The following is a 24454-nucleotide window of genomic DNA, read 5'->3' on the forward strand; positions in this document are numbered from 1 at the left end:
CGAGTAGTAGCACGACCAACGTCCTCTATCTCCCTTGCCTTACCCGACCGCGTGCAATCATGCGATTTCTTTGCCTGCATGGTGGGGGCACCAATAACAGGGTCTGTTACCTCGTGCATTCTGTATCGATAGTGATTGAACTGACAATGATCGGCTAGGTATACGAGTTACAATTGGGTAAGTGGTTTAGAACTCCACGTGTCTGCGTCCTGAGCAGCTCCTATACATGATACACTAAGAGAAGCTTTGACTAAAGCCACATGCAGCTGCCATCCGCCATGAGCTAGGCACGGAACATTCCTTCGAGTATGTTGAAGGAACGATTCCGTCCACGCATGCTGCTGGGATTGAGTCCCTAGTCACTACGGACGAAGAGTTCTTCATGTACTATCCGTACGATCCGTCGGTATCGGGCGTTGTGGAAGCAGTAGAGAATCTACAGACATACATTGAAGAGGAGGGACCTTTCGATGGGATACTGGCTTTCTCACAAGCATGCGGACTGGCTTCAACTTGGTCCTTTTGGAATCCACAGGTAGCACAAGATGCTGTGAGAGGGATTGTATTCTTCTCGGGGGATGCTGCAATAAGCGTACAGGGGCTGAGAGAGGGCCGTCTCGAATATCCGGATGTGGCGGTTGAGGGCAAGGGCTCTATGCCGTCTCTGCACGTATGGGGTGCAAACGATACAATGAATCCAGACAGGAACAAGATCCTGTTCTCACAATGGGACGAAGCCAATGCTACCCTATTGGTGCACGAGGGTGGACATGAGCTGCCTAGCGCCGGGATGAACTCATCGGTTGTTGAAATTGCTCATCAAATTCGAAGGCTGTGTGGCTAGGAATGTTGTTGGATTTGATAGTGACCGTTGAGGCACATGGTCGATTCTTTTGGAAGTATGCACCCATATCGTCTTCCACTAGGCATTGATAGCCGGGTGGCGTGGCGCCTCAAGTGTCAATCTAAAGTTCGCCAGATTGGTGGCTACATACACACCACGAACATAGAACAATGTATCCAATATCTCCTTCTACATTTGGACTTCATTGTTATTTGCTTGGGGAAATTTGTAAATCACTATGGTGAAGAATTTAGGTCAAGACATCAATTTCTTTCGGAATGTTCATATTTAGGCACTGAAAATACTTCAACTTTTGCTGTGTATCATTTTGCTCTACATTGACAGATGACTGGACGTCTCTCAGCAACGCAGCATCTAAGCTAAGCTCTAAAAGACAAAGCTCCCGACTATCCTCAGATTCCCAAGGATTCCATCGTATAATAGGCGAGTGAAAGGTGTTCGAATGCCAATGTAATGGAACTGCAAGCGATGAGATTTCCAAGATACACATTGGCATTCATAATGACCGACCCACCTTCTTTGTTTGGAATTAACTTATCCTCACTTATTGTCTGATCTCTCTAGCGGCTCTGCCATATTGTCCTGGCTAATGGAACTCCTTCATTGGTCTCTTGGCTATCCAAGGATAGAAGTAGGTCCCAAAGACGGACAAGCGGACATAACTCCACCATACATTGTAAGGCCTTTTGTCTGTAGTTTTCCAATGGACCCGTCTATGTACCTGACGCCAACAGACGTTGCGGCAACTTCGCCCTTTTGGGAGCTTCGTCGTATTTGAGTCCGCAACGAGGTCCAGGATACGGGAAGCATGGACCAACTCAAGCATCGAATCCCTACACTGATGAAGACAGGCCTGCATAGCATTGTTTTTTCACTATGATCGCTCATGGGGATGTTAAATGAACGCGCTTTCAATGTGACATTCATAATTTCTCTGAAGCAAATGGCAAAGAGATGAAGGCGTCTTCCTGTTGTCGGGGACCGAATGAAACTTGTTTCATGGCTCTGCCCTACTACATCGTATTACCCTATTCGATAGACGCGGGGAGGGTCTTGGGATGGACAGCTAATGCAAGCGAGTGGAGTTGGATCGTGACGATCGCACTTAGCCAAGCTGGATATCGACAAGCAGGTGCTGAAGGGTATGTCACTCTTATTGAGCGAGTGACCGATGCTACTCGTGAGTGACAAGTCAATGAAAGTTGAAGTCAATCATATAACCGAGCAGCATGTAATACATTCATGGCTTGAGATAGTATTGTGCCACAATATTCATAATGATTACAGCTACACCAAAAGAAAAACTCTTCATCCTCTACACAATCCTTCGCTTCTTCCCAGTACCAATGTTATCTGGTCGCTGCAATGCAAGCATTAATCTGCGTTAAGAGAAATTTTGTAAGCGGGTCGCCTTAAGAGTAGACTGATATCTATACGAAATCAGAAGTATTGTAAACAATAATGCACTCGTAGATAGGCTGACCGCGGCTCGGGGAGTGTAGATGGGACGGTGCGGCAGCCCAAGGAACGGGTTGAACACTTCCTCGAATGGCGTCAACGCGGACAGCGGTGCTATTTTTCGTTTCCCGAAAGCTTAAGTTAATTGTCAAGGTTAGTGAAAGTTGATTGCTCATTGACGAATTGTTCTGCCTCCTGGCTGGGGATGTTTCCTCCAGCCGTGTCGCCAGTCAAGCGCTAATCGCTTGGGAGATCTCGTATTCATTGTCCAACGCTAGGCTTGATCAGTATAACGATAATCCATCGTTCAGCTGAGATAACTATTGTACTTGTGTATAGACAATTGGCATAGATAAGTGGGCAATTGGCTTGTTTTGTCCGAATGTTATTTCGATGCTTGTCCAGAAATTTGTTTGATTGCAAATATGTTTAAGTTGCTGTCCCTGCAGTGAATAGGGAATCGTCTGTGAGTAGATGATCTGATTTACCCCATGCGATTTACATCGTATTTGCACAGGGCAACGATCTGCGCTAAACGCGTGGGAGTCCCACCATAATTACCAATCTTTGGAAGCGATACGGAACAATGGCTTCTGGGTCGCGGCCGCGTCCCGCTCCCATAATGTCTCCACAGCCCACCTGGGTTGGAAAACGTGCCATGAAAACCAACCGCGTGGTCCCTCAGGTACATATCTTTGGCCGAACTAATGTAGTGGAGTATGGAATATATTGGCTCATTGACTTTGTGAAGATTTCTTGACCTCCCAACAATCATTGATGATACGAACAATATTCATTTCAGAACAACCCGTGATTTGTCGAACAAGCATGTGCAGTGCGGCCAGTCATTGGAAAATGACAACCCGCCACCTAATCCGCCTTGCGATTGCATAGGCCTTGTATTGTCGTTGATCACCTACCGCGTCTTGCGTTTTGTTTGACAGAGAGTACGGACTTTCAATGTTGGACATGACAATGGAGGATGGATCACTTCAACGAGAGGGTTGCTTTTTTGGATGAATATCGCGGAATTGAATATCGCGATATTCATAGGCATGCCCCCCTTTGACCTATGGCCACATCTATTTACTCGAAACCATTGCGACAATGGCAACTAACCCCGAGTACCCTACTAGTGTAGGGCATACCTAGTATCAAGCTACGCACTCTTTTCTCCAGCTTCCATCTTGAGGTATGATCGCCTGAAAGGCCCGGTTGAGCGGGTGTAGATTTCAATTGTTGGCAGACAACAAGAATTCGGAGACAGATTGTAAATTGTATGGCCATTGGCCCTATCATAAAAGCGTCCGCATGTCGGAGAACATGTGTCGCTTACAGTCGTTCAAGGCAGAAATTCAGGAGTTTTGTCCCCGGGGTAAGCGACTTCACTGAGATTTACTTCTGTGCAACAATGGAAAAGGCGTCCCGTAGTAGCAAGATTAGTTGCAACATCCCTGTTTGATTGTTTCAATGAATAGCTCAACTTTGAATCCTCACTAGTTGGCTCATGGATCGATTGCCACGAGGTTCAACGGCTGAACTGTTGGCTAGATGGATAGCGGGTGGCGTCCCCCTCCTGTGCCGTCTCTTGCATGAGACGAATCCAGAAGGTCGGGGTACAATCTAACAAAAGCAAGTTCAGAAAGCGGAAATTGGAGTCGCAGTAAACACGACGCGACATTATCGCGACCGTTCATTAGTTGACGCCGTTGTATGCGGGTTTCAGCTGTTGTTTCTTGGAGATCCAGAATACCAGCCAATGTGGCTGGCGGACTGTTGGACCAGAGCATCGGGGACTTCAGGATTTCTCTAACGGCTAGAAAGCGGAGTCCGCAGCATGTGAGGCTTGTGACCAATTGAAATATACCCTAGAAGATACGCTAGAACAGATGGGAACTTACAAGATGTGGCATTCGTTCGGAGTAGTGGCTTCAGATTCTTGATTACCGAAGCTATCGATGTCCACTGAAGAGCCAATGTAGGAAACGAAAGTTAGAATGCAACCAGCTCCTGATCTTATTGTAGGCCCTTGGAATGATTTGAGTACACCCTTACAGGGCCATATTATATATGGAACTAGGAGGTTACAAGTGGTTGACTGACTTCAGACGAACTCTTTCCTGCCATTCCTTTATGAGTCTGACGCGGACCCTAAGTTGATACCTCAGTGGCTTCCATCTTCTTTTCGTTCATATTGAAAAGCCCTTCATTGAATGAAAGATGAGAGGCGTCGTGCCCGCGGTCTTGGAACAGGGTCATGAAGCCATCGTTGTCGGCGCAGTTTTCGCAGCCCTTACAACCTTCACGGTTTTCCTTCGATTTCTGACCAACATACAAACACGGTCAAAATTCAGTTGGAGCGAAGGTACATTACTGCTTGCACAAATTCTTTACATTGCGGAGTATGCAGTGCAGGCGTGGGGTAAGTAACCGCGCGAATGGAAGAATTCATCGTATGTCTAACGACTAGTAGGACTGGACCACGGGACCAAGATCAGGAGTGCTACGGATGGCAGACTTGCCATTTACTTGCAGGTAACAACGCTATATCAAAGTGCTTCACAGAGCAGCAATCTAACGTGTCCAGTCAATATACATTGGCGCACTCTTCTACTTTCCCGTGATCTTGTTGACCAACTTATCAATCCTTTTCCTTTACAGAAGGCTCTTCCCAGTCGAATCATTCAAGCGATGGTCGGCTATTCTCATGGTATGCCACATTGTGTGGTTCATTCCATCTTTCGTCGTCCAAACAGCCATGTGCACTCCACCGAGTGTAATGTGGCAGCGACCCGACCTCATCAAGGATAAATGCATACCATACGCCACATTCTTCATCGTTGTATGTTCGTTCGAGTTGGTACTCGATGCTGCCATCTTAGCGATGCCCTGCTTTTACATTGTGAATTTACATCTTCCGTGGCAACGACGAATGGAGCTGCTTGTAATTTTCCTCTTGGGTGGGCTGTAAGTGATCCCCCGTCATACAATGGGCTGTAAGACTGATAATGTATTTTCAGCGTCATCGTCACAGGTGTACTACGAATCAGACTCAGCATAGAGCCCGGATCCACCGCGATCGACTTCATGCACGACATCCTTTGGCTCGATATCCACGCCGGCATCGCACTCGTGTGTGCATGCCTCCCCACATATCGACCCCTCATCGTCAAGGCCTCGTCGGTCGTATCTGGTAGCGTAAGCAAGATCTTCAGCTCCAAGGATCAGTCGACGGATGCCAGTTCCAAACCATCGGACAGCAGCGCGACGCAAAAGCATGCGAAGATGTCGGACGGCACAATCGGATCGTCCCCTCCGATGAGGAAAAAGTATGACGAGCTTGGCAGCATAGATGAAGTTGGCCTCGTCGAAATGGAAACAAAGTCGGCGTATAGTGCAGTGTCGAGTATTGTTTGAACTGTTTGTGCATGAGTTGGGTACAAATTTGGTAAATAGAAGGTCTTGCGCCTATACCTGGAGTATTAGATACAGTAAGAAGAGACTCTTTGATCCGCATACTTATGTTGGCGCCGTGTCACTCCCAAAATGTGCTTTGCATGATCACATGATTTATGATCAGTTGCCCGGCCATATGTACGATTATCCGCGGTAGGATACGGCCGGGAAGTGATAATGGGAGCGTATCGAATGATAACTTTACTATGTGGTTGTCAATGACGGTTCTGGTCACCTCGTGCTCAACCGGAGCGATTTACAGATACTCAACCCGAATGGCCGGTCATCGTCAGTAATATCCTCACGACACGTCCAGGCATATGCCCAGATTCTCATTGCAATATGTCATGTCAGCAAACACAAATAGATTCGCACTCAACTATGCCTAGGATTTCTCGGGTTCCTGCGTGACAAATAACTGTATGTTGCTAACCTGTTAGTCTCTCGCCGTGGACTGGCGACAGCTTGATAGAACTTCACGGAGACCAACCCCAAAGGTATCGTCTCTGGGCTGTGGGTATCGAAGTCAAAATTAAATAGGTAGGCAAAGGTTGAATGATAATTACACCTGTCTCAAGAGGCATCGTTTCGTTGCTCACCAGCCATGCAAGGTGGCTGCAGCTGAATTTGCATGTGAATCACGTCTACAAGTGCATACGCTTTCAAAACTAGGAGCAGACCGAATGAGACGATGTGCATCTTGATCCTGTAGAATGGTTGGCGTGCCACTGATAGCTGTTCCCAGCATTTTCTCTTGAAGTACGCTGACGATGGCAAAGCTGGTCATACCATGAATTCTCAGTGTTGACGCTGCGAGACTCTTGCCATGCCGCCTCTAGAGGCAACCCATCAAATTACCATATTACAACCAAACCACGCTTGATCTTCAGAGTTCCACTTAGCAACAATCTGATGACGAATTTCACTGTGGATCATAGACAGAGGCAAGGCTCCCAGGATCAGAATACGGATTCGAGGGGCTTCACTGACGGGTCACGATGTGGCAGCTCGTCTGGGTGTATCTACAGATCCTCAAGCAATCTACCCTCATCTGAATCCAAATGTATCATGCTGGTGATCTTCAACTACGTGATTCTATGAGGAGCCTCCTCTTCCAACAAATCTCATCGAGACGGTGGCTCCCTCTCGATGTTCATGATGATCAATCCACCTAAACTTCTCGTCACGGCATCAAAATCACGCAGATAGCGGAGTGGCATCTCTAAATCAACTCACAAGATACTACATATACATTGATATAACATGCTACCTGAAGCCCGGCCAGAAACCTACCTGCGATCATCCCACATCCCCTCACGATATCATAACAAGAACACCTTACATACCCAGAGCACAGTACACACAGACAGCCTCTCTCTCCCAGATCCGCATTTTCCACCTTCACCTTGCCCTCCGAGCCACTTCCAGCCACCTCGATCTGGCAACGAACCTTCTAGCTCCGTCCAACCACCAGCCACTCTGCTCGAACCGAAGATCACCCAGCGTCGTCGTCGCGTCGTCGACGCTGGGTGATCTTCGGCAGCCGTTATGAGTCATACCTTAAGCGAGGGGGGTATATAAAGGCCCTCCGCCTTCGAAATCCATCAACTTTTTCCTCCACACAACACACAACTCGCAACTCACATTCGTTTTCGATGAGTATTCGAGCTTGAGCATCATTCCAACAACCTTCAGACATCATGACATCATCTCATCAATCATGTTATGTCTTTCCATCTTCAATACCACTTCCATCCTTTGGTCACATGACAACATCATTCACTTCAAGTCACATCACATGACACTCAACATCCACCACCAACATCATCCACCATGACAACATCCATCCACTTCAACCTTCAACAACATATCTTGTCTTCCATCATAGACTCACTTCAGTCATGTCGACATCCACCTCACACAACATCACTGTCATGTCACATATACCATCGCGCTCGCTCGAATGCTCTCGATCCTCCTCCGATGCGCCGCCGATACCATCATCGATGCGAATAACACGGACCAGTGGAACAATCGATCTTGTCGATTGTTCAGGATATATGGGTTCTACCAACACCACTTCCAAGCATCTTCCAGACGCAGTGAGCGAAAGGTCAAGTGCCCAAGCAGGCGCTCTGCCTTCCAGTTTTAGCGGTTGGTACGTACACTCGCCTTGGCTGCTCATTCAATTGAGCCTCTCACATGCTGGGTTTTGTCTTGAGTGTTCTTGTTGTGTAGTGGATGTTCATGTACCCGGCGGTCTTCACAGACTCAGGTCAACGGTACTTGTTCATCCTGTTTGGTCATAAGGCGGTGACTGGGTTTCGATTACCTATATGCCCGGTATCTTTCATGGTTTTGGCTGCTTAGCCTACGACAAAACATCGCGACATCGACATCACATCAACACATCAACACAACATCACATCAACACAACATCACAACATCATAACATCACATCATCACATCAACACATCAACACAACATCACAACATCATAACATCACATCATCACATCAACACATCAACACATCAACACAACATCACAACATCACAACATCATAACATCAACACATCAATATAACAACATAACATCACAACATCACAACATCACAACATCACATCATTACAACACCACAACCAAAACACACAACCAAAACACACACACACCACACACATACCACTCATACCACATACCACTCATACCACACACATACCACTCATACCACACATACCACACATACTGTTAGGATTGGTTTGCAGGGCACTTAGAAGTTGGCAATTAGCAATAGTGAGATCGAGTCAATTCTATTATCCCCAAATGATAGAGACGAATCGCTGAGGAAACTTATTGTTTCTCAGCCAGTGTTATAGGGAGCATTATGTAATCATACTAAGCTAATCTGGGCCACTCAGGCCTCTAGCCAGTATAGGTGGCAGGAATTGCCCCTTGTTCTAACACATACCACACATACCACACATACCACACATACCACACACAACCAAAAAACCAAAACCAAAAACCAAAACCAAAAACCAAAACCAAAACCAAAAACAAAACCACTACCACACACAACACACCAATACCAAACATCAAACCTACTTAGATAGAATCAATCACCTCAATATACTCATGCCTTCTCTACTATCTTATTGCACTTCATGCTTGTGATGTCTTCCTCTTTATGCCTTTTGTTGCCTTGCATATATGTATGTGATTCAAGTAATAGGTGCTATAATATGACATGGCATGATAAAGTTGTGTTAACTACTTCCGCTGTAGCATCTCTGTTGCTACTTGTAGCAACAGCCTATCTCTTACTCACCTAAAAGCCTGCAGTTTGCTGCTAATGTAGTTGTATGTCACCAGCTCCCTGAATAGTTAAGGCCGTTGCCTAGCTAGTGTTGTATGTAGAAGTCTGCAAGAGCACTAGCGTAGACAAATCCTAGGCTAGGACCCTAGAAGAAGACTGTGTAGACTGTAGACTGTAGGCTTTAGACTTGATTCACGATGCTTTGGAAAGTTCTTCTTTTTGCGTTTTAATATGGACTTTTCCTTTAGGCTGTCGTGGGGCTGGCTTCCAACATAAACTTATGATAGAACATGGCTTGATCTATCGCCAGAGCATTGACGATGTGCGTAACCGCAATCCTATCATACTACTTAGTTTCATTTAGGTGCCACTGATTAGCGCAGAACATATTGCATCTTTACGAACTTTTGCTGAGTAGTTGTTGAGGTGAAGAGGTCATCAGCAATCTCAACAGCACTCACTGTAACGAATATGGCATATGATAAATCCGACAACATGGCTTTCCTTCGCCTCATACACTAGAAAATAGAGACCCGAAAGGCAAGGTGGACCGCACATCGTGGATAATTTGTATCAGGTATTGGTGCAACTACGCCACCAATATAGCTACGCCGCTCATGCTTTGGTAGAGTCGCCAACCCCGCCTGACATCCCAATCACGACGTAGTCGCAGACTCCGAACACGATTTATCTACAGATTGTCATTGCCGCCAGCAAGGTTAACAACAGTAATAATTCTTTCTGTCTATGACAACGTACGTCTGTTGTGATCTGCTCCTTGTACGTTTGCTTCGTCACCCAAAGCCCTCCAAACCGAGCGTAAATGTGTGTCACAGTGCTGCAGTTGGAACTCCAATCCGTTTTCGATTCTGTCCGGTCCGAACTATACACTGCCGTATCTGGAATCATGGAGAAGAAAGCAGCTTTAAATTCGAGTTGAGATTTGTTATGGAAACCATGCATGATATCCCGGACTTGTTTTTCGCTTGATTTGTTAATTGGGCATTACACTAGAATTGAAGGGGAAAGATGTCCATTCCCTGCACGCGGACGGAAGTAGTTAATGGAAACAACGAATCCTCAGTCAGTAGTCCGCAAGATTAATGTATCCTTTTGAGAGTCATAATAATGATTTGGACTGTTTCGCAATGAGACTGGTACGATTGGTACCTATTGGATTCGCCAGTTCACTTGAGACGCTACTGAATGGCAGAGAGAAATTGAAACACTGCATAATGGCACCGAAGCATTCATACGCTACCCAAGTCATTGAAACGTTGACACATTGCTTCCTGAAAGAAATACATTTTATTTTGTAAAGCAGTTGATTGGGCTTCATATCTTCCACATCACTTCGCCGGTGGGAAAGGACTTGACTTGGCAAGCGCAAGTTATCCGGCGATAGGATTTCAGCGCCTCAAATACGATGCTAACAGTTTGCATTTGACCTGAGATTCTGACTCAGGATGCTACAGTGGGTGTGTTTAGTCGGCATCCTTCGTCAATGAAGAGCATATTCATTCAGGTGTTTGGTCTACAGGATTACATTTCAACAACGCAAACTTGAAGCCAACGAAACCAGAAATGTGTATAACAACAACAAAAAGTGATATAAATACTTCATATATCTGTACATTCCTCGCCTTCATATCCAACATCACACATAGTCAGATTGATCAGCGTTGGTCGCTTTTCCTTTTCCAAGATCTTCTGACTCTCACGTTTACCTTTTCTTACTCGACTTCAATCGCCCGTTCCGAACTGAGTCACTCTACTCTGTAATCACACTTTCTACGGCACCATATACTTTCAATTTTGTCTCCTCGTCTAGTCCATCACTACCGGTTCTAAATCACGAGCAACACGGCAATATGCGTTTATCTCTCATCGCTCTTGTTGCATATGGCCTCAGCCTAGCGCAAGGTCTTGCCGTAAATTCCGAAACTAAGTATGAAGCCTCCTATCTATTCTATACCAGTTTTCTAATTCTGCTTCAGTTCTATAACACCTGAATTCGACGGTAATGCCGCTATTAATAAAATCGAGCCCGTTCTCGCTCGTGCGAACAAGAAACTCGACGCCTGTTCTTCATTCAAGTTGAAACGAAAGGGAAAAGATGTTAAGCCCAAGAAGTCCAGAAAGATAACCAAGAAGAAGAACAAGCGCGCCGAGCTTGACGAACGAACAGACACTCCAATCTACATGGGCGAGACCGATTCTTGGGATTGGAGTGCAGGAGACACTGCATATTCAACTAGTTTCGCGGGATGTACTGGCCTCGTTCTGTACAATCATGCTTCTATTCTTATGGCTCATATCGATCCCGATGATGAAGATGACATAGATGCAGTCATTGACGAGATCGTGTCCCAGGCTAGGGACATCGGAATTGTGGGAGCGTCTGCAAAAGGTCATCTGTTCGTCCATGTCAATATGTCTGCAAGTAAGGCCAGAAAGATTGTGAGCAGAATTCGGAGGGAGTTAGGTATTACCGTAACCGTGACGACGTACAGGGAAAGCACCGCAGCAACGGCGCGTAACTTGGTTGTCACCAAAACTTCTACGCGCGTTACGGTCACTTTCGAACGAGGTGCTCAACCGCCGCGCAGCTAAAGATCCAGCATACGCATTGCTACTTCTACAAAAATAATCTTCTCTTTGGCGTTTTGGGAATGGTATGGAGAACAGAGATAGACATAGAATAGACATAGACATAGACACAGACATAGACATAGAAATAGATAAAAAAACATTTTCATTCTACGGACTACCACATCTTAGAGTAAGACTATCGGCTTGATAACTCGGAAAGATTTGACAACAGTTCATTGGAAGAGAGTATTGGCGCAAATAAATATTATATACATTCCTGCAGCTTTGGCAAGGAAATGTAGAATGAGAACCTTTACCCAACACTAAACCTCACTCGCCCACACTGTTTATAGCCTCTTGCAATAGTCCTACAAGATGAAGATGGCCTTCATGCTCTGCGAACTCTACAACATCCATCCACCGGAACCGAGTGGACATATTCTTTGTTTTTATTGTTGGATCAGCTCCACGCTCAAGCAGGAACTCTACCAATTCTCGATCTCCCTTCCGGATGGCAACATGTAATGCTGTCTTATTCTTTCCGAAATGGTCGCAGCAATGCCCCTTCTCTTCCTCTTCGTTTTCGTCTTGTATTAGGTACTGGGCGTTGATGTCTGCACCAACACTGAGTAAATACTCGATGATCGGTATCCTATCGGTTTCCCTCATGGCAGCGTGGGCAGCGACACCGGCTGCCTTTGAACCAGGTGAAATATTGCCTCCAGCCTGTAGAAGCCGCTTGATAGTGTCAAGGGAAGCATATACAGCCGCATGTTGCATGACTGTGTAGCCTCCAAAGCAAGTGCCATTTGGGTCGGCACCGTGTGACAGACACCATTCAACCAGCGCTTCATTTGTGATGACGGAGCTAACACATATTAGCCTCTACATTTTCTTCTTATGTCAAGCCAGGGCCCTCGTATTTACCCTAGTATTGGCTCTCGACGAGAGCGAAAGCTTTGATTGATGTCCCATCCGCGATCCAGTGCAAATTCTAGCGTTGCAGGATCACCGGTCCTGAGGGCAATTTGTGCTGCACACTGTGCAAGGTCTGGGTGGAATTCGAAGCCGTTGTCCAATAAGACTGCTACAAGATCAAAACGCTCCAGGCGAGCGACATCAACTGTAGCTCCAAGATGGTCTAGCCACTTCAGCACCATCGGCTGAATCTGAGTGGAGTCAGATTGGGCTTGTGGAGGATCGATTTGCGTTTGAGAAGCAGGCATTTTCCATGGTCGAAGAAACTCTTGTAACTCTTCCACGGACGGGCCACTCTTAAGTAATTCTCTGAATTGTGATAAGAGATCTTTGAGTGCTGCCCCGATTTCCGTTGTCGTTTGGGTGGTGATACGGACGATGTTGTGTCTGCGGCCTCGCATTTCTACTTTCGGCACGTCCCAGTCTGGGGATGTTGGTGAGCTTGGAATTGCGCTGAGATCGAGAGTGTTTGCCATGGTTGGAGTAAGGAAAATCGTGGATGAATGAAAGACTAGTGAACACGACTTGGCATGATATTTGCTGCTTCAAATGGAGGAGCTGCGCACAAGAAGGATATATAAACCCCAAAGCGTGCAACCGGATACACCACTCCTGATACAACCTGATTGGTCCTGCCGGGCGTACCAACACTGGAGCCGTAAATGCATCACGTAAGCAATGGTCCCTCGCTCGGCATGCATAAACTGACACGACATTACTGCTCCTTCGTCCTTCAGTGCTGCCAGGCAGCCCTTGTGGTCACATTTGCACGCAATGTAGGTGTAGTAACGTGACCTAGAGTGATGAGTCAGCCACCTCAACATTAGTCATCCAACAGCTCAGCCCTCGTATGCTGCAGGTATATGGCAAAGAGACAGGCAATGGTCTGATGATGAATCTTATTTGCGCGCTGAACTAGTTTCCTTTGTATACATTGATTGCATCATCGAATGCTTGATCAATAATTCCTTTGCCTAGCCCCAGAAGACCAACATTAGGCTCCGTCACCTTCTTTGTCACTGCGTCAATCAATTGGTCGGTATGCTTCTTGAGGATCTTCAAATCCAGGAGGACGATAGGCGATTCCAAGGTCTTCTTGAAAAGTGGATACTGGAATAGCGCATTAGTAACCAATACTCCAGATAAGACAATGTAACCTACCTTGGCTTTGAGTACGTCTAAGGATGTCTGGATTGGCCCTATGAGGCCCGCAAGAGCGCCAACAACTTCCTGGCTTTCGGCATCGGTGAAGTTCGAACTCCGGTTGACGATAAGGGTTGTTTTGACAGTAGTAGCATCCAGCTTAGTTTCAGCACCTATGACGGCGAGAGACTGTGGTAGGACTCCAAGAAGTGTGCCATCGAAGTTGTTCACTGCCGTGGTAAGTCCACCAAGAGCTTCATTGAGCGCGCTAATCTGGGTGAGAACTCGAGGGGCAAGGTCTTCAGCTCGAGAGACAAGCGTGGCCGGAAGCGCAAGGGCAACTGGGGCAAGAATTGAGATGATGGCTGAAGGACGCATTTTGTACTACTGGCGATGTATAGCAGTTAGAGATTTAGGCCGCTGCGATGTCTCCAGATTAGACTCCAGACAAGACAACCTTAAGTATTTAAGCTTCTACCAAATACCTCAAGTGGGGAATATTCTTACCTTGTAAATTTGAAGCCTGTTCCTGGGACATGTATGTACCGCTGCCAATCAATACTGTTTTCATCTCGGACCTGCCCAAGCTGTGATCGCGCAAAATGGCGGCATCATTGCAAGGATGTAATACAAGTAAACTTCGGGGCATTGCACTTAGAGGGACAAATACGTCGGCATTATTATTAACTTAGGCTCAGGAACAACACAATTAATTACCCAATCTGGTACAAAATGCTGGGGTTGCGGGGCCCCGCCTTTCACAAGCCTGGTACAAGCATACTTCGCCAGCCTCGGCAGAATCGCACATGTTTAACGACCATGACTGTCGATCTTACCAAGAAAATTGTACAACTTCACATGTGCAAAGTAAGTAGTTGTTCCTCGGAGTACACGCTGTCTGAAGTATATGCAAATATGGTTAACAATAGAAGCTTTGCGGTTCACCGAGACCGTATGCGTGGCTTCGAAAGTTCCTCAACCCGAACTATCGTTAGGTACAAGTAGTCATTGTTGGGTACTTGCTTGGGAAATGAAAGAGTTACAGGGCCGATCTCAGGTTGAAGATAGTAGCAATTGGCCAATTCCAACCCAACAATACAAGGGCTCTCAGCCTAAGGGGGGAGTCGGAAATAGTCCTAGGAAGGCTCGTAAGGCTATTTAATTGACTACAGAGATACTTTAGAGGGCAGGATAACATTATATTAAAAACACTTCTTAAGGCTTCGCAAGATTACTATTAAATTTAAATACTAAATGCTATAATATTATTTACTGGATACAACGGTAGAACATCACTAGACAGATAGCAGACAGTTTCAACGGTCCTTATATGACGGTTACTTGCATTGTCTTTGCACTGCTATCAAACAAGTCGTCTAGGTCTTCAACAGGCTGGAAGAAGGTCGCACCCCATTCGTCTAGATCTTCATCGACTCTCATCAACCCTAGTCGCTCGTACACACCCTCAACATCTGTCGCCTTCAAGATTAACCAACTTTGCTGCGCACCCTGGTCTGTTGTCTCCATCTTCATGGCAATTACTTCACGGCCTAGCTCCGCTTCTATATGGAAATCCCAGTGCGGATAAGCCCACCAATGATCTTCATCTTCGTCCAGCTGATCGCTCACGTTGCTCACATCATCATCAAACAAGTATATCCGTGGCACTTGAGAAGCCTGCGCTTCTACGGGACCATTGTTAAGCAGGGCCGAAGCCGCCCACCAAGGATCTTGAGTCTTGCCATGTGCAATCCTACCGCGAAGACATCTACCCCTCAAAACCACTTCTCCATACACTAATTGACCGGTAGGCTCTACGCCCTGGGGAACTATCCGTGCACTCACAGCTGAAGCGAAAGTATGGACTGGCAATCCTTCACCCCATTCCATCGCAAGTATAGCAGACGCCCACGACCAAGTCGGCGCTCGCCAATGCTTCCTCCTTTCAGTATCAATCAACAATCGAGAATCCGCCTGCTCTAGCGACCAACAAAGGCTGTGTATGAGAGTACTCTCCCAGTGGCCAGCCAGGTAAGTTCCCATACTCGCCGGTACCAATTTCGCCAGACCCTGCAGGGCAGGAAAGATGTCGCTCGGGAACGTCAATGATCTCGAGCTATACTCCTTTACAATTCTCTGCCAATGAAGCTCGATCTCCATGGCAGATGAACAATTCTGCAATTCCTTCACCCGCGGCATCGTTCCAAAATCTATCTTTGGCCCATGATCGCGCGACCCGCATTCGCACGTCGATCCTTGGTGACACTCCCACCACAGCTCTTCTTCCATAAAATGGATGATCCTTTTCGACAGAATTCGCTCTTGAAATGCCCAACCGCGGTCTTGAAGGGGCTTGTCCCACACGATGTCTTCCAGAGGCTCGCGACAATAGATCTCATACGGCTCGTTCTGTTCGTTGTGAATTGTGTACGTTTTCGAAATGAAACCCTCCTGTGATCGCGCGAAGAGGCCCTGGGAGGGATCGTAGGACATGGTGGCTGCGAGAGTGACGCATGCGTTTTCGTAAATGTCTGGCATTTTGCTTGCTTCGTGGCGCCAGTCACTCGCGGAGTCTTGGAGGATGCAGAGACTATCTATCCACAGGTAGCGCAGGCCAATCGAATGCGTGAAAGCGATCGCATGCCGAAATGTAAGAGGTAGTTGGCCCCATGATATCTCTTTCAGATGTTGTTCATAGTTCTCGGTGGTGGTTCTAAGAATGTGTAACTTGCCCCAGCAGTGACTGAGACAGGCATAAGCCTCGACAGGCTTGTTCGGCACACATAATCGAGCCTTGTCAGGACCCTCTATCCGAAGAAGCCTTGTTGGAGTATATGTATTCGATGGAGTCCGGCAGGAGTGGTGCTCCTCCATACATTGGTGCAACCATGAGCGCGCCCGAGCTGCAGCCTTGCGAGACCCCGTGTCACCGGATACACTGGGCGCAGGCTGAATCTCGTCCCACGGGCAGTAGCTGTTCGGAATATATAAGTTGCATTCTCCAGCCGACTTGCGATGCGCGAATACGTATACTCACCTACGTTCTGATGTAACCGAAAATAAACCAGATCCAAGCCCCGCTCTCTTTACTTCCAACTCCGCAATCACGTTCTCCGGACTTTCGTCCTGCCCACGAAAACATAGATATCGATAGGGTTTGTTCGTCCTAGGATGTGGATTACTCGCAATTGAACTGAATCGAAGCCAAAGCTCGTTTTTCTGTCCGACCAACTGTGGCATGTATGGTTCGACGATTTTGCCGATGACACGACAGCTGGGGCAGCCTTGTTCTATTGCGCGATTGATCTCTGCAACGTCAACGCAATGGTCCTGGTCCATTTCGAAGTAATGCTCTCGGAAAGGGCCAAGGTCCCAGTAGTCCTGCCATAGATTCAGGCATACCGAGCAGCGGGAGAATTCCGTCATCACTCAGCCGTACGACATATATGCGAATTGATTGAACGCCCTCTCGTTCTCACAACGAGCATGAAAGTTCCAATGGCATTGTGGGTAAAAGAGTTTGTTTTTCGACGGTCATCCGTGGACAACATTCTTTTGCTGGCTTGAGGAAGTAGAGATTGAGGGTGGAGATACGCAACCCCTCGGCACAGCCACCCTTCAGCTCATCCTTTAAGACATCATCGCGAGGCTGGGTTCGCTACGACCCCTCATCTTTTCGCTAACCCCGGAAATAGCCTGGGGAGGGCTTAGAAGGTTGTTTGACTGACTACAGGGATATTATCGAGGGCATAGTAACAAAACATTAAAAATATTTCACATGTCTTTGCCTTATTCCTATAATATTGATTATTAAATAATATAATATTACTTACTAGATACAAAGTTGTTCAGGTGGTGATCGCATTCTTCCGGCTCTCTCAACATGCTCTTGAAAGTTCCGTGACACGTCCAGACTTGCCCTTGAGTCTTGAAGCCGAATTTTTCATAGAACCCTACAGCTGCAGGTGATGCCATCACAAAAATAGTTCTATGAGCACGGTCTGCTTGCCGACAACCCCAACCTACAAGGGACGTTCCATAGCCTTGACGTTGGTAGTCTGGATTCACAGACAGCATAGTGAGTCCTTTGAAATGTAAGTTCAACGTTAATCGCAGGAAAGGTCGGATCAGCAGGCTTACTGCACACGTCTGGTCGATCATTAAGTACTCGATCTTTTTCTAGGCGTAGATCATCAGACATAGTCCTCCATGCATGACCATCTAAAGTTGTAGGGGCTTTGACTCCTTCAGCCTCGTCTCTCTTTGCATCCGTAGTGCGAACAGCAGGGAAAGGTTTGCCCAGAAACCAAATGGCAAATCCAACAGGCTCCATCTTATCATTGCAGACCTTTATCCACGATGATTCCGATGCACTGTGAAAACTATCTTGAAGGCCTCCAGTATGCCACATAATCTCCTCTTCTTCGGTTTTGGGATTTGAGTTTGGAAACATCGCGATGGTGAGGGGATTTTCGCGCATCGCGGGGTAATCGCAGTGTCGCACAAGCCATGGAATATCGCTGGACTCGACTGGGAAAATTTTATGAGCCATTGCATATGAGGCTGGAAAAGGAAGGGTTGGATACAATTTGGCTTGAACATGCGTTCAAGAACATAAATATCGGAACGGGACAACGTTACTTGAGCAAGGTAATCATGCATGGTAAAAGTAGTACGAAGTAGCAACGTGCAACGACCCGTTGAGTCCCTCTTTACAAGGTCTGTCGTCTTCTCTCTCTATCTGCACCTCAATCACCTTATTCATGGTTGAAGATGTCGCTCTATGAATCAACCATTTTTCCTCACATAGATGTACAGCCCATGTAAGTTGCCCACCAGTTTTTCATCCTCATGTGATATTGGAAAATCAAATTCGTCATATTCTTCCCACATCGCTCTTGTTCGCGGGGAATCTGCGTCTGCCCATGGCTATGTTGATTTAGAAGGAGAGAGAGTAAATTACAGAGAGGAATATGCTTACTCGAAACTGCCAAAGGTCCCAAAGCGGGTGGTGATGATGATGAGTGGGCGCGCTATGTCAGCGATGATCTGCTTGAGGGGAGCTTGGACAAAGGCTGAGAACACTATGGAGTTGTTATCGACTTCCGCAAAGCCTCCCGCTCCATAATGACCAACAATCGAAACGTCGTGCTTCTGCAAGACGTTGATGGATGATTCCGTGTAGTCAGGATCCTGGGCTAGTAATTGGACTTCATTGCCGGTGCTGGCGCGACATATTTCCGCCATGGTCAAGGCAATCGAGTGCTGAACCTTACTGCGGCGGGAAGGATTGGTATCTGGTTTGTACCACTCTGGGGGATTGCGGCACATGTCTCCCAATCCAAAGCAAACAATCTTTGTCACTTTCTCAATGACGAAGGTATTTTCAAGAAGAGACTTGAAAAGACTGCGGCTGCTACTCTTATCCCAGGCGACCTTGGCCTCTTCAAACAAAATATCCGAATCGTCTAAAACGCCCAAAAACTTCGGGACGCTAATGTTTTCCCAATGTATCAAATATGAGCAGCGATATATCTCCGGAGGACCTTTAGGTTGCACATCTACAAGTCGCCAATATTCCTGGTATTTAACACGTGGCTGCCTAGAAGATTGTGAATATTGGAATTGCATTGTCAGAGGGTTTCTCACCATATTGGTTGTTTTTCGCCAAACATCTCGTTCTTTACTCGACCTTCCGTGCCATCGATCAAGCGAACCGTGAAAAATTCATGCTTATCAGAGTGCGCAAGTTGCTGTTCGATATCTCGGAGATCGTCTTTGGTCCACAGCTTACCCCCACCATTATACAGGTTTGCCGCAAGTTGGCTGCTTTTCCGCCACTGCGCGCCATCGTCCTGAGGTAGGTATGTTATTTCTGAGAAAATCATGGGTGAAGATCGTCAAGAAATCTGCTATGACACGGGTTTATGAAGTTGTCCGACGGAGCGTCTGAGAAGACACGTCTTATTTCATCTGTTGCGCACACGAATGCCCCCAAATTGCCAAGAGACATGCCATTGGTGAATTTTCAAGATACTGCTGATACTGCTTTCTTCCATCTCACTTTTTGGCATTCCTTTTGACGATAATAATTACTTTAGACACAGGTGCCAGATTTTATCGTCTCATTGAAGAAGAAAAGATATTCTACGGCACAACAGCTTTGCTCATGGTGGGAAAAAGATCTTTATCATTGTTTCATTCGCCTTATTACATGTACGAACTTATAGTTCTTCTCAGTAGCATAACGATGCATTCATGGGATCTGAAACTAAAATGATAAGACCACTACTTCTTACAATACACCTAATTACTCTTAATCTAGAGAGTATCCTCTCAGCTTAATGAGGAAGCCGGAAATAGTCCTGGCCACCCACTGTTTTTACGATCGCACTATAGTAACTTCACTGAATGATTCAGCCGCAGCTCGGCCTTGACATTGGCCAACATTCTTCAGCAAGTACTAATTGCCTTTAATTATTATACTATTCTTTTCACGACGACTAGCCAGACCTACATTCCACTTTCTCTGCTGAATACGGTATCACTCGGACCTCCCCAATCAACCCATTGTCTGACAATCCCAGCGCAGGACCCCACGCATCCCAGAGCGTTCGTATCAGCGGCGCCTTGCCCGAGTTCCAGATCTCTCCCAATATTGAACGAATATAGTTCCACATCGTCGTAGGCACAACAATCAACACCTCGTTGACGCCATCCTGAAGATACTTTGATACATCTATCGTGGGGTTGAACATGTTGATCGCTGGCGTTTTCTTGCCGTTAACATAAAGCTTAGCTGTGTGTTGAATATGGGGCAATGCGATGTATGCGCCCGACGTTTTATCACTTTGCTTCGGTGGCCAGGTAAATGTGGATGTGTAGAATCCGAGACCTGAGCTGTTGGTCAATGCGGGAATGTCCAGCCATGATACTAGGGCATCTAGTGAATGTGTGGTATTGCGCTTCGCCGCAAGAACGGCTGCGTTGGAGATATTTGATGGTGCTTCCCAGTGCTCAGCTACGAGTGTCCAGTTGCTAAGCGTGAATGCTTTAGCTACGCCCTGATTCTGGATCGTGACATTGGTCCCATCTGACAGTACAGCGTTCTCTGGTGTTTCCGACGCGGACAGATGTAATGTGATGGACGATGGACTCGAACTGCTGTAACCAAGTGCGTTCGGTGGCAAAGAACAGATCGAGCATTTCGGTGCGTATCCGTCGTCGAGTGCCTTGTCGCTGAAGGCGATAATTCTAGTATCGTTTGCTGCAATATTCAAAGGTATAACGATCCCACGTTCAGTATTTTCATAGTGCCGGATCAAAGTCTTGTCGCCTGTCCATGCATCAAAGTGATACGGTATCTTTATGGTGCGGATCGTAACGTTTCCAAATGCAGCGTTGCCTTTGGCGTAAATGAATGCGTAGTCGATGCTAGTAGATAGGTCCTCGCGCCAGGTGCTATAGACCGTTCCGTTCAGTTCAGTCGCGACATGTGGATGCAACCCGAGGTTTTTAAGCTCTTTCGCGACTGTCGCTTTCGATGCACTGAGGACATTCGTGGTGTTGATTAGCTCGTTCAAAGAAGAGATGAATTCGGCCTCCTCTGAGCCACCTCGAGATGGATAGAATCCGGGAGTTCCATCGACGAGAATAGTTGGTAGGCCTGCTTGTGCGTAGCTCTTGATTGTGTTTACCCATTCGGATGTTAGATTCTGTGTACTTTCCACGATCAAGGCTTTCCATGCGGGACCTTCAGGGCCCAACACACCATTTTGAACGTAAGACTGCGGAAGTGCGAAGTTGTCCGGCGATACATAGTTGTATGTCCAACCTGCAGATATCAGTCAGTCCATAATTAAATATTTGGATAGCAATCATGATAGCACGTACCGAGTGATTTGAGAACAGTCTCATTATAGACAACGCTATCGAAATTGGGGTTGGTGAACGACTGCTTGTCCAGGACCACAAGATCCGTGCGTGGCACTCCCTGCTGTAGAGCATGCTGAAGCCTCGCTACGTAGTTAAGCGCGTCATCGAACCCGTGTTCCCACGCTGGCTGTTTGTCAGAGTACATTTCGGAGACGAAGTAGTTGAACGAATTGTATCCCGGCCAAGTCGTGTTTGGGTAGTCTCCAGTATACTGCTGTCCGTGCAGGACGACTTGATTAATGCCCGCAGCGAATGCGGTGTGAATGGAGTTCAGCAGCGCAGGAATCGTGTATCGGAACGCTTGAGCACCTTCTGCGCCCATCTCGTTGGAGATCACTCTTTTGCCCACCAAATTTGCGACGCCGGTAAACTCTCTGTAGGCATCGAGGTTGTTTTTGAAATTCAATGACTCGCACTCAGGCGCATTAACATAGGGGATAGAGTTGAGCATGTCCATTGGCAGGTTGTAACTTGTCTGCGCGCTGTATTGGATGCCGAGAACGTTGTTGACCCACGAAGTAACTCCAGACAAGTACTCATGATACTTATCAGCAAGAACATTCCGATAATCGTTGACGTAGCCTGCACCTCGGTCTTCGCTATTTAGCGAACAATCAAATTTGCCAGGGTCTGACGTCTGAAGCGCAAGATTGTTGTTTTCAAAGATAAGTAGGGGCAAGAATGGTTTGATGCTGTAACCATGCTTTTGGAGGAAGTCCTCAGGTAATGAAGGCGTCCATGAAATGTTGGACAGTGCTTCAACACTATCTTCCCAAGCTGCAAGGATAGTGGTCAGTTGAATGAGCTATCGCGATGACAAGCAGAGTGTTGCATATTACCATAGTTTCCAACTTCGGATATTAGACTTCTGATGTTATCCGTTAAGATATATTCCTCCCAGAAATCTGTCAACACTTTTGCACCCTTTGCGCTGAAATGATCGACCGCATAAGAGCCGTTGTCCCAAATGTTTATTGTTCGATTCGTTTCAAAATGCAAGTTCTTGTGCAATGTCAACTTCTGGTAAAAGGCAAACAATCGATAATGAGTGTCGTCCGCCTCCGCCGGGAAAGACAGTTGTGCGATTCCGTTTGCAGATACGTTTGAGGTAATATCGATGAGGCTGCTGGTCTCTAGTACCAATTCCGACCATGTAGTATTAGTGACTTGGCCATTCCATGAAGCAGATGGTCTCGATCGTTCAGTGGATGATAGAACCCGAGCCGATACAAGTGCGACTAATTCGCCATAGCCCCACTCGGGAATCAAGCCATCGAATGAGCCATTGGAAGGAACTTGAATTGAGAAGGGCGCCTGACGAAGTTAACACTCGCAATTTTGTACGAAGGGCCGCCATTCAACCTACCAAGTCCCACTGCAGTCCTTCATTATCCGTACTTGCAGGAACACCCTGGCCTTGGTTCGGCCCCAATGGGAAATCCATTTTCAGTCCAGCTTCCTTGTGCGCTGTCAAGGCTACTTCGAACATATCATTGAAAGCAGGGGTGCCAAATCCATTCGTGGACCAGTTCACACCCACGGGAGCCCCCATTGTCTCTCCTCCATATCCATAGAAGGGAAGGAATTCGACACCTCCAGCGCCGATGGTGCCTACAGACTGGATGTTTTCTTTCACGATATCCTTATCGACACCAGCGTCCGGGAGCCAATAGCGAAAGCGCGGCCGCACAACAGAAGATGGATTTGAGAAAGTACCATAGTCGATGTTTGCGCCAGTTTGATCATCAATGGAGGCCGATACAACGATAGACAGGCAACATGCCAGGAAGTAGGGTGCCTTCATAGCGAGAAGTGGGTACACAACAACATCTTTTTCTGAGGGAATTGCTAAACTTTTATAGTTCCAAAGTAGTTCCAACTCACGATAATTAGCTTGAAATACGTTCAATCTGTATGGTGTACCTTTTTTCTACGCTATACCAATGCTAGGTACCCCAGATTTCGGAGTCGGGTCGTGTGGTGGATTCCCCGGATCTTTGGTCGATTCCCCCACATCCCGGCCAATAATCGACCTCTTCCCCCACAAACGCGATCATATTTCGCTCCCTTTTACACCGTTCATGCCCTTGAAGAAGAGGGGTTACTACTAAAAAGGGAGCGCCGAGATTCGAGAACGAGGTAGATTCTTCAATGTCGGTCAAATGATGGCCGAGTTGGGGAATGCTCACACTTTAGGTAGCATACGAACGTCATCTGGTATGCCTTGGCTATCGGATGAGGCAAGTATCCTAGTTGTTTTCCGAGGTATTCGTGGCGTCGAGTATCAGGCATTACCTGATGTAACTCATATTACAAGGTTGGAAGCATCATTTGAGTTCTTGATTGGGCATGGTGTCACATGAGCGTCGTAAACGTCGTATATCATCGTATTCGCCTCTTATTCCGCGTACAGACCAGCAATTGGACAGGGACAGCTCTCGATCGTATCTGCCATGTCTCTCTGTGACGTATATTACTCAAGCTTACCGTATAGTCATGGTATTTGTAATCTCTAGTATTATTCTGTTTAACTTGAATAGCTACTTGCATTCTGCATATACTGTTAACCGGCGGTTTTCAGGATTCCACTGGTAAGAAAGCAATGTTGAATCCACAATGTGAATCCAGAAAACTGAAGCAAGATGACTGCTAGCAAGTAGGCACAAAGCTCAACGATAAGTCTGTATGTGGCCGTCATTATTCGGCCGACAATG

The 24454-nt window shown here is 46.7% G+C and overlaps 9 protein-coding genes across 9 annotated transcripts; 3 read left to right on the forward strand and 6 right to left on the reverse strand.

Annotated features, from left to right (window-relative positions):
- On the forward strand, positions 1 to 844 carry BU24DRAFT_481795 (uncharacterized protein; the record flags this gene model as incomplete). The annotated part of the gene is made up of 3 exons (XM_033533202.1): positions 1 to 101; positions 159 to 177; positions 267 to 844. Exons 1-3 carry the CDS (start codon positions 60 to 62, stop codon positions 842 to 844), a joined length of 639 nt encoding a protein of 212 aa, XP_033382691.1. The 5' UTR covers positions 1 to 59.
- A 3699-nt stretch (positions 845 to 4543) lies between these two features.
- BU24DRAFT_481797 (uncharacterized protein) lies at positions 4544 to 5740 on the forward strand (the record flags this gene model as incomplete). Its single annotated transcript, XM_033533203.1, has 4 exons — positions 4544 to 4745; positions 4797 to 4858; positions 4911 to 5290; positions 5344 to 5740. 4 exons carry the CDS (start codon positions 4544 to 4546, stop codon positions 5738 to 5740), a joined length of 1041 nt encoding a protein of 346 aa, XP_033382692.1.
- Positions 5741 to 10963: 5223 nt separating this feature from the next.
- BU24DRAFT_410105 (uncharacterized protein) lies at positions 10964 to 11705 on the forward strand (the record flags this gene model as incomplete). Its single annotated transcript, XM_033525965.1, has 2 exons — positions 10964 to 11040; positions 11090 to 11705. 2 exons carry the CDS (start codon positions 10964 to 10966, stop codon positions 11703 to 11705), a joined length of 693 nt encoding a protein of 230 aa, XP_033382693.1.
- A 286-nt stretch (positions 11706 to 11991) lies between these two features.
- Positions 11992 to 13219, reverse strand: BU24DRAFT_423335 (ankyrin). The gene is made up of 2 exons (XM_033528219.1): positions 12612 to 13219; positions 11992 to 12552 (listed from the first exon to the last, which is right to left on the reverse strand). The coding sequence occupies exons 1-2, from the start codon at positions 13136 to 13138 to the stop codon at positions 12015 to 12017; spliced, it is 1065 nt and encodes a 354-aa protein (XP_033382694.1). The 5' UTR covers positions 13139 to 13219; the 3' UTR covers positions 11992 to 12014.
- Positions 13220 to 13577: 358 nt separating this feature from the next.
- On the reverse strand, positions 13578 to 14183 carry BU24DRAFT_410107 (uncharacterized protein; the record flags this gene model as incomplete). The annotated part of the gene is made up of 2 exons (XM_033525966.1): positions 13578 to 13772; positions 13824 to 14183. The coding sequence occupies 2 exons, from the start codon at positions 14181 to 14183 to the stop codon at positions 13578 to 13580; spliced, it is 555 nt and encodes a 184-aa protein (XP_033382695.1).
- Positions 14184 to 15131: 948 nt separating this feature from the next.
- On the reverse strand, positions 15132 to 17562 carry BU24DRAFT_392490 (HET-domain-containing protein; the record flags this gene model as incomplete). The annotated part of the gene is made up of 2 exons (XM_033525158.1): positions 16843 to 17562; positions 15132 to 16779 (listed from the first exon to the last, which is right to left on the reverse strand). The coding sequence occupies exons 1-2, from the start codon at positions 17229 to 17231 to the stop codon at positions 15132 to 15134; spliced, it is 2037 nt and encodes a 678-aa protein (XP_033382696.1). The 5' UTR covers positions 17232 to 17562.
- Positions 17431 to 18482, reverse strand: BU24DRAFT_213451 (uncharacterized protein). Its single transcript, XM_033521965.1, has 2 exons — positions 17946 to 18482; positions 17431 to 17890 (listed from the first exon to the last, which is right to left on the reverse strand). Exons 1-2 carry the CDS (start codon positions 18355 to 18357, stop codon positions 17631 to 17633), a joined length of 672 nt encoding a protein of 223 aa, XP_033382697.1. The 5' UTR covers positions 18358 to 18482; the 3' UTR covers positions 17431 to 17630.
- BU24DRAFT_213450 (uncharacterized protein) lies at positions 18483 to 19745 on the reverse strand. The gene is made up of 3 exons (XM_033521964.1): positions 19455 to 19745; positions 18787 to 19407; positions 18483 to 18734 (listed from the first exon to the last, which is right to left on the reverse strand). The coding sequence occupies exons 1-3, from the start codon at positions 19691 to 19693 to the stop codon at positions 18608 to 18610; spliced, it is 987 nt and encodes a 328-aa protein (XP_033382698.1). The 5' UTR covers positions 19694 to 19745; the 3' UTR covers positions 18483 to 18607.
- Positions 19746 to 20308: 563 nt separating this feature from the next.
- BU24DRAFT_441866 (uncharacterized protein) lies at positions 20309 to 23544 on the reverse strand (the record flags this gene model as incomplete). Its single annotated transcript, XM_033530483.1, has 4 exons — positions 20309 to 21639; positions 21699 to 22517; positions 22580 to 23054; positions 23107 to 23544. 4 exons carry the CDS (start codon positions 23542 to 23544, stop codon positions 20309 to 20311), a joined length of 3063 nt encoding a protein of 1020 aa, XP_033382699.1.
- Positions 23545 to 24454: the final 910 nt, after the last annotated feature.

This window comes from Aaosphaeria arxii, assembly GCF_010015735.1.
Source record: "Aaosphaeria arxii CBS 175.79 unplaced genomic scaffold BU24scaffold_5, whole genome shotgun sequence".
Lineage (NCBI taxonomy): Eukaryota > Fungi > Ascomycota > Dothideomycetes > Pleosporales > Aaosphaeria > Aaosphaeria arxii.

Bases quoted from the DNA above. Each gene is read 5' to 3' on its own strand.
- BU24DRAFT_423335 (XM_033528219.1), bottom strand. From the start codon at position 13,138: ATGGCAAACACTCTCGATCTCAGCGCAATTCCAAGCTCACCAACATCC. The intron at 12,553-12,611 runs GTAAATACGAGG...AATATGTGTTAG, and splicing joins CGTCGAGAGCCAATACTAGG to CTCCGTCATCACAAATGAAG.
- BU24DRAFT_213451 (XM_033521965.1), bottom strand. From the start codon at position 18,357: ATGGCTCATAAAATTTTCCCAGTCGAGTCCAGCGATATTCCATGGCTT. The intron at 17,891-17,945 runs GTAAGCCTGCTG...TACATTTCAAAG, and splicing joins TGATCGACCAGACGTGTGCA to GACTCACTATGCTGTCTGTG.
- BU24DRAFT_213450 (XM_033521964.1), bottom strand. From the start codon at position 19,693: ATGATTTTCTCAGAAATAACATACCTACCTCAGGACGATGGCGCGCAG. The intron at 19,408-19,454 runs GTGAGAAACCCT...ACAATCTTCTAG, and splicing joins GGCGAAAAACAACCAATATG to GCAGCCACGTGTTAAATACC. The intron at 18,735-18,786 runs GTAAGCATATTC...AAATCAACATAG, and splicing joins GGGACCTTTGGCAGTTTCGA to CCATGGGCAGACGCAGATTC.